The sequence below is a fragment of the Polistes canadensis genome, unplaced genomic scaffold, assembly GCF_001313835.1.
Source record: "Polistes canadensis isolate GaletaPanama2010 unplaced genomic scaffold, ASM131383v1 scaffold_152, whole genome shotgun sequence".
Classification (NCBI taxonomy): Eukaryota; Metazoa; Arthropoda; class Insecta; order Hymenoptera; family Vespidae; genus Polistes; species Polistes canadensis.
Genome location: NW_014569699.1, coordinates 165,329 through 173,175, shown reverse-complemented (window position 1 = coordinate 173,175; position 7,847 = coordinate 165,329). Strand labels below are relative to the sequence as shown.

Sequence of the window (7,847 nt, the reverse complement as noted above, 5' to 3'; positions counted from 1 at the left end):
AATTTTGTTTCTCTCTTTATTTTTTTTTTTTTTTTTTTTTTTTTTTTTTTTTTGCAATTAAAAGAATAAGAAAAAGAAAACACGAGGTGATTAATCTATAATATGTGGGGATAGGTTGAAAAGGCGAAATCAAATTGTTTTTATCTTCCTCAATCGAACTTGATTTTATTTGTAGGAGGGGGGGGGAGGGTTTTTTGCCGAAGCTTAAAACTACTATTCAATCCACACCCCCCCATGTCGTCGTATAACACGAATCTGGTTTCAATATTTGATCATATTTCGTTCGCAAAAAAAAAAGAAATATATATTTATATGTGTGTATAGGAAAAAAAAAACTAGCAATCGATCAGAAAAATCTATTATTATTAGGAATAATCGTAAGGTTTATTTTCAGATGAAAGAAGAAGAAGATTGTACGTCGATTTGGGATTGCCGAACAAAATGTTGCTGAACGAGTTCGTCTGTCCTAAATGCAACGCAGGATATCGACGTCCTGGTGATTTAACTAGACACAAATGTATACAATTGCAAAGATACGCTTGTCCTTATTGTAACAAAAAAGATAATTCTACGTCGAATTTGTACAAGCATATAAAAAAATGGCATCCTCATGATCAACCATGTTTGAGAAAATTCTTTTGAATATAATTTAAACACTACTAACCAATTTACAAACTATCGAACAAACGAACGAACGAACGAACGAACAACAAACGAACAAACAAATGAAAATAAAGATCATTGAAATGGTATTACTTACGGTGAAACCTCCCCCCCCCACCGCCAAACCAACCCCATTTCTAATCCCACTACCCCTTTATCATGCACGCATCTAAAAATTGATTCGACGTGATTTTCTTTAAGAATAGATAAACGACAAAATTTGTATTAACATTTTCACGAGGGTGTTGAAAAAAGTTTCGAGCCCGAAACACGAGGAAACCACATTTGAGTTTAATTTTATTAAAAAGAAAAAAAAAAAATAATAATAAAGAAATCAAAAGTTTCTCGTTATGCGGGTTTCCTTTTGAAGGTTCAAACTTTTTCAAAATCCCTAGTAAGAATAAAGAAGATTCTTTTGATCTGTCGTTATTTTTTTTTTTTTTATTCATTCTATCGGTTTGATATTTTTGTTCTTTTTGTTTACTTTGTTTCTTCCTTTGTTTCTTCCTTTGTTTCTTCCTTTGTTTCTTCCTATTTAGATGGAACGTCGAATTAAAATACAAAAAAAAGAAAAAGAAATAGAAATAATTTTCACAGGATGTATATATATGTAATATTTATTGACACACACAAAAAGGATAGAAATCGTAATGATCGTTCCATCCGTTTTCAAAAATGAATTACGTTTTGAAAATCTATTATAATTAATCCAAGTTCCAATATGACGAAATAACGTTGATAAAAATTAGAATTTTTGAGAAAAATCAATTGAAATAATATGAAAAAAAGAAAAGAAAAGAAAATTTATCCTTACAAATGTTTTATTTTTTCCAGATGACCGAGATAATCTGAAGTGGGAGACGTCGTCGTTTTACGGGCGAAATGTGTCATACGAAACTACGTTACAATTAGGATACAAGTTTCATTGCGATCAAAGGAAAAGTTTCGAGTGTTTGAAATGCGGTACATTTTTTACCCAAAAGACTACGATCACTCGACACGTAAGATACTTCTGCGGACGTGGATATCGTTATCAGTGTCCATATTGCGATACCAAAGCATCATGTTCGTCAAACATCTATAGACACGTTAGATCACGTCACAAGGGTTTAAAGGCACATGCCATTAAATTGTTTACATCATTCGAATCCCAAAAAATAATGTAAGATAAAAATCCTTTGTTGTATAAATAATGGTGCAACCCCCCTTTTCGGTACAACATCCACCACGACGAAATAAAGTCAAATAAAATATTATAATACTCAAACGATTTGCCATAATAATTCAATGGTTCCCAAAAGTTTTCCTATAATTCAATTTAAAATCTAACAAAAATGTTTCTTTCGTTGATTTTATTTACGAACTCGTCGTCGATTCGTTTGTTTAAATAAAATACATTATTGATTGCCGCCCCGTCACCCACCCCTCTCTCCATCGAAAAAATAAGAAAATAAGTATTATCAAAACGAACGCGAATTACTTTATCGGTTATTGCGTGAAATTAAATGGAAACGTTGTTGTTGTTGTACACGTTTTTCATTATTTCATATTATAGCAATTGCCGATAATATCTAAACTTCGTGAGAAAATCATTCTAATTAGCGTTAATTATTTTTCATTCTCATTTTTTTTTCCTTTCTCTCGTGAAAAATTCGCGAGTTTTTTTTAGGTATCTCAGAAGGAGGAGGGGGGTGGGCGGATGCAGATGTGTGCGCAAACTTTGGGAACCATTGCCATAATCTGTGTGGATACGTATTTAAATATAGATAAATATTTCATTTAATTTAATAATTGTAAGAAATTCACACGTGTATTACTTACATAATAAGTCTGTCTCTCTATATTTAATATCCAATAACTTCCAAATCTCTGAATATAATATGAATTATATTCCTTGAATTTAGAAAATCTTTGAAAAAAAAACAAAAAAAAAACGTTCCCATGTTTTATATCTTTTTTTTTTCTCTTCACATTTTCTTTTCTCTCTCTCTCTCTCTCTCCCTCCCTCCCTCTCTCTCTTTTTTTATTTTTTTCTACATTTTTTTTTTTTACATAATCCAACCACTGCAACGCAAACACTTTTATGCGGCGAGAATTCTTTTCTGTAAGTACCTCGAAAAAAAAAAAGGAAAAAAAAAGAAGGAAGGAGGGGGGGAGGTGCCAAGACGAGGAGGTTTTTTTCTTTTTTTTTTTCTTTCGTTTCCTCTTCGTTTATTTCGTTGAAATTCGATTCATAAAAATAATAAGAGAAAAAAAGAAAAAAGAATAAAAAGAAACGAAAAATTCGCACATTTAATTTACTAATAAATACGAATGAAATTTTCAGATATTCGGATGAGGAAAGGAAAGAAACCGAGGCATCGACTTCAAAAAAGTCACTATTGTCCAAGATGTGATCGGGGATTCACCCAGAAGAGGAACATGAGACGTCATTTGGTTCACGAATGTGGCATGGCGCCGAAATATCAATGCCCGTATTGCGACAAATTGTCGAAATTTACGCAAAATATTTATGCACACATAAGAAAATATCATCCCGGTCAAATGTTGTATTTTAAAAAACTTTATTAATAATGTAGAAGAAAAAATAAACAAGACGAAGACGTAGACGTAGACGAAGAAAAAGAAGAAGAAGAAGAAGAAGAAGAAGAAGAGGAGGAAGAAGAATAGGAAGAAAAAGAAGAAAAAGAAGAAAAAGAAGAGGAGCTGAAAGGAAACATGATGCATATACGACATATTTGTATCACGAATTATTCCAACTATCGATAATGATTTTTAATAACGCTTATTATTTTCCACATTAATTGTTGCTTTTATTTCTACAAGAAATTTGGGGGGGGGGGAAAAAGGAAACTTTCTCGCCGAATAATTATACCCAAAGAATAAAGACAAAAATTGTTTTATCTTTTTTTCTTTCTTCGTTGTCGATCATAGCAATGATGATTAATCGTTTAAACGTCTCGACGATTCGTATTACCACGTTTGTAATATCATTTTTGTATATAGAAAAGAAAAGAAAAAAACCGAAAAAAAAGAAAAGGCAAAAGCACGATTTTCGACATTTATTTCGGACGAAAAATGTATGTTTAAACAAACATTTTGAAAAAAGAAAAATTAAGTACACTTGTCCGAATAATAAAAAGAAAGATTAACCATAACAGAACATAATTAATACATATACATAACATAAACGTGTTGTTTAAAATATTAGTTGGACAAAAAAAAAAAGGTAAAGAAAAAAATAAAAAATGCATTTATTCGTACAATAACCTCTCATTATTTCGTCACAATCATTATCGTAATTCGTCATAAAGTTGGGAAGTCAGATTTTGATCATTAATCATCAATCTCGTCATTACGTTTGTTGGTGTCGATAAAGAGAAACAAACAAAACTAAAAAACAAAAATCATAAAACAAAAACCAAAAAAAAAAACCAAAAAAAAAGATACATCGTCTAGGATATTTTAACAATGATCAACCCTTAAATTACCTAATTCCTCTCACGTGTAAACCGTTACTTTTCAGCATTATTTCAAGCGTCATCATTGTCAGCATATTGGGGAGTACCACTTGTACCTGGGAGAAGGGTCAGAAGATGCCTAATTCCAAACACCACGATGAGAGGGACCTACGAATGTCCGAATTGTCGAAAAATCTACAAATGGTATCGTGGTCTTCATAGGCATTTGACTTACGAATGCGGCAAGGCACCACGTTTCAAGTGTCCACATTGCGTCTACACTGGGAAACATAGGTCACACGTTTATTCTCACATCAAGAGCAATCATTATAATTGTCCTGTCTACGCGGTCGACACGCAGGAAGATTAAAAAGAACAACAACAAAAATATATATATATATGTATATATAATGTCACAAATTTAAAAAAAAGAAAAAAAACAATTTATCCCGATTATTCGTAATGAAATACGCGATCAAAGGTTTTTATATTTAACAACGAGATACAAATTGTTACAAATTTTGATTCGAATTATTTGTTTTTTTTGTTTTGTTTTTCGGGGGGTAGCCCGGTCGGACTGAGTAAAGGGTTGAGTTGATTAAATTCTGATCGTTTAAAAAGGAATTTGATCACAACGTGGTTTTATCGTGTTTTTGTTAATTATTATATAGATGGTATAAGTTTTTAACTTTATTATATCATTTTTTTCTATTTCTACTCGGTTAAACTAACTCTCTTGGTTGTTTAATTCTCTGACGAATCTTGATTAATATTTAACAATATATTTTATAAATGATCCACAGACAAATATTCTTCCGTGATTCTTCCCTATATCGAAGATTTTATTATGTATATATATATATATGTAATATATATTCCATTTTTTGTTTGTTTTTTTTTTCTTTATTTTATTCCAATTGTGTATAAATTAAAATGTAAGAAATATTGAATTGAATTAGCAAAACAAAAAAAAAACACTTTCGAACAATTTTTCTTACGATTACAATTTAAATTATTATCGTCGTTAATGATCGATTTGTTAAAAGAAAAATTGTACAATTGTTATTAGAATTGTAATAAGAAAAGAGACGAATGTGCGTATAGTTGTAAAATAGCGTAACACTTTGATTTGTTAAATAGGATAGTATGATGGAAAGAGAGAGTGAGAGAGAGAGAGAGAGAGAGAAAGAGAGTGAGTGAGATATATTTGTTTCTATTTTTAATTTTTATTTCCTGTTTATTGACGATCCTAGACCTAATTATTCGTTAAAACAAAAAAAGAGGAAAAAGTATCAAGAAAATTCGAAAAAAATAAAAAAGAAACGAAGAGAACAATTCCAGTGATACTTTTTTGTTGTTGTTGAAATATATCCAATCAAAATGGAGTATATTAATAAAGTCAAATTAAAGTAATATCTAGTTCTACCCCCACCCACCTCTCAATAATCTTAATCCTTACCATCGAAACCCTAATTATCTAATATATTTCGAAGAGATTATGCGAATTATCATTGGTAATATTAGGAATATGTAAAAGAAGATATACGCTTTTGTGAAAATTCGTCGAATTGAAATTTTTATACGAGTTCCGCAACCGGTCTAGGATTTTTTATAAAAAAAAATTTGTATAAAAAGATGAGAGAGAGAGAGAGAGAGAGAGAGAGAGGAAAGAAAAAAGAAAAAAGAAAAAAGAAAAAAGAAATAAAAACCAAAGAAAGAAAACGCATCAGTTATGGTTGTTAAAATGGTTGTCGTTAATTAAATTAAAAAAAAAAAAAAACTAATTCTATGATAATTCGATTTTTTTCAGATTACACGTGGAAACAATGGAGCGGAACAACGGTAACAACAACGTTAACAACAACATTAACAACAACATTAACAACAGCATTAACTGCAACAACAACAGCAGCAACAACAGCAACAACAACAAGTTCAACATCGTTGGATATCGGTTCGTCGATTGTTAATATTAACCAGAACAATATCGGGAATCGTCATCCTTGTCCAAAATGTTACAGAAGTTACAAACACCGTAGTCACATGATGCGACACCTTAGATACGAGTGTGGAATACCACAAAGACTTAAATGTCCCTATTGCAAACAACATTTACGACAAAGGACGCACGTTTGGACCCATATACGTACATTACACCCTAATCAAGAACTTTATTGCATTGATATTGGTACCAATGCAAGATTAATCAAACAAGAACGTAGGAACGAATAAAATGACCTTCTATTTTTTTCTATTTTATTTTGTTTTGTTTTGTTTCGGTGTTTTATGGTTTTTTTTTTCTTTTTTTTTTCAAATGATACAATCAAATTGAACGATTACAAAATGAAAGGTGATCTTATTAATATTAATTTGTTTTGTTTTGTTTATTTTGTTTAAAATCTCTAATCTACAGATGATTGACATCGAAGACAAATGTATTATTATTATTATTATTATTATTATTATTATTCGAAACTTGACTAACGACTATATAAAAATATTGAAAAGAAAAAAGAAAGATATGCAATAAAATTGGATGAAACATTTGGGTGGTCAAAATGTGTTCTCCAAATAAAATGAATATATTCTTCGATAACTTATGCAAGTCAGAAATTAAAATGTAATTAGGATATATTATATATCATGGTTGATGGTTACGAGGGGAGGATTATGATTAATAGTGTTCAAAGAATTAGATTGTTCTTCTTTCCTCAAATTTTCAGAGTTGGATATTGTCGATTAAAAATAATTTAACTTTTTCTTTTTCTTTATTTTAACGTAAAGAAAAAAAGATATTTATAGAGTAGAGGGGAATGATAATAAATTTACTGTTTGATATTATAATTAAATAAACGATATCGAAATGTCCAAATCTGAGAATCGTGTTAAATTTGTAATCATTGCAATGAAATAAATACGATTCGTTGAAAAAAAAAAATTAAAAAAAATAAAAAAAAAAAAAAAATAAAGAGAGAAACAAAATTGAAAATGTTATTTGAATAATATTAATATTGTTGACATTGTAAAATAAAGATGAATTATTGTTGGATTACGTTGAGAGAAAATACTTTTGATCAATTATTTTTTATAATATACCAAACGTAAAAAAAAGAAAAGACATAGTTACATTTGGTGACCGTGTGTATGCGTGTGTACGCGTGTGTGTGTGTATATATATAAATTAAAACCAAATAATCCCAGGTACGAATTCTGGAACATCCTTAGAAATAATATAATATATCAAACATTTTTTGTTCAAGATGTCTTCTAGATTCGTAAGGATAGAAAACAAATACGAGATTAACAAAGTAACTCTAAAGAAAATTTTCTTTTGATTTCAGGTTAATCCAATCCCGGAGGAAAAAGTGAAGAAAAAATTTGGAAGAAATATTATTTCTCATTCGTTTAATGAATATATTTTTAATTTTTGCATCATTTCAGACGATTCAATTGGTATTAAATCGCGATATTTCTTACACGTGAATTTGAATTGAAAAAAAAAAAAAAAACAAAAAAAGATATAACATATTTAGAACGAATTAAAGAAAATACGATTCGATCGATGAATGAGCAAAAAGAAAAAAAAAAGATATTATTTATATCGAACATTATTATTATTATACATCATCCTTTAAAAATAAATTATTTTCCTTAACACGAAGAAAGAAGCTCTGGGGACAGAAAGTTAAAATTAATATAAATAAAAAAAAAAGAAAAAATATA

General features: G+C 29.4%; 1 protein-coding gene across 28 annotated transcripts in view; it reads left to right on the top strand.

The window, feature by feature from the left end:
• The window catches only part of LOC106788730 (longitudinals lacking protein, isoforms A/B/D/L-like), a 267,171-nt gene that overhangs the window by 100,578 nt on the left and 158,746 nt on the right, over positions 1-7,847 (top strand). Inside the window, exons 7-9 of one of the 28 annotated variants that reach the window (XM_014752236.1) lie at positions 395-517; positions 1,498-1,626; positions 2,990-3,249. The exons of 23 other annotated variants lie outside the window; for them this stretch is intronic. In XM_014752236.1, coding sequence (XP_014607722.1) covers positions 395-517; positions 1,498-1,626; positions 2,990-3,234 — 497 coding nt within the window. In that variant the 3' untranslated portion in view covers positions 3,235-3,249. Of the gene's footprint in view, positions 1-394; positions 518-1,497; positions 1,826-2,989; positions 3,250-5,934; positions 6,372-7,847 lie in introns of those variants that run through there. 4 more of the 28 variants (XM_014752235.1, XM_014752233.1, XM_014752250.1 and 1 more) reach the window with 4 other exon arrangements.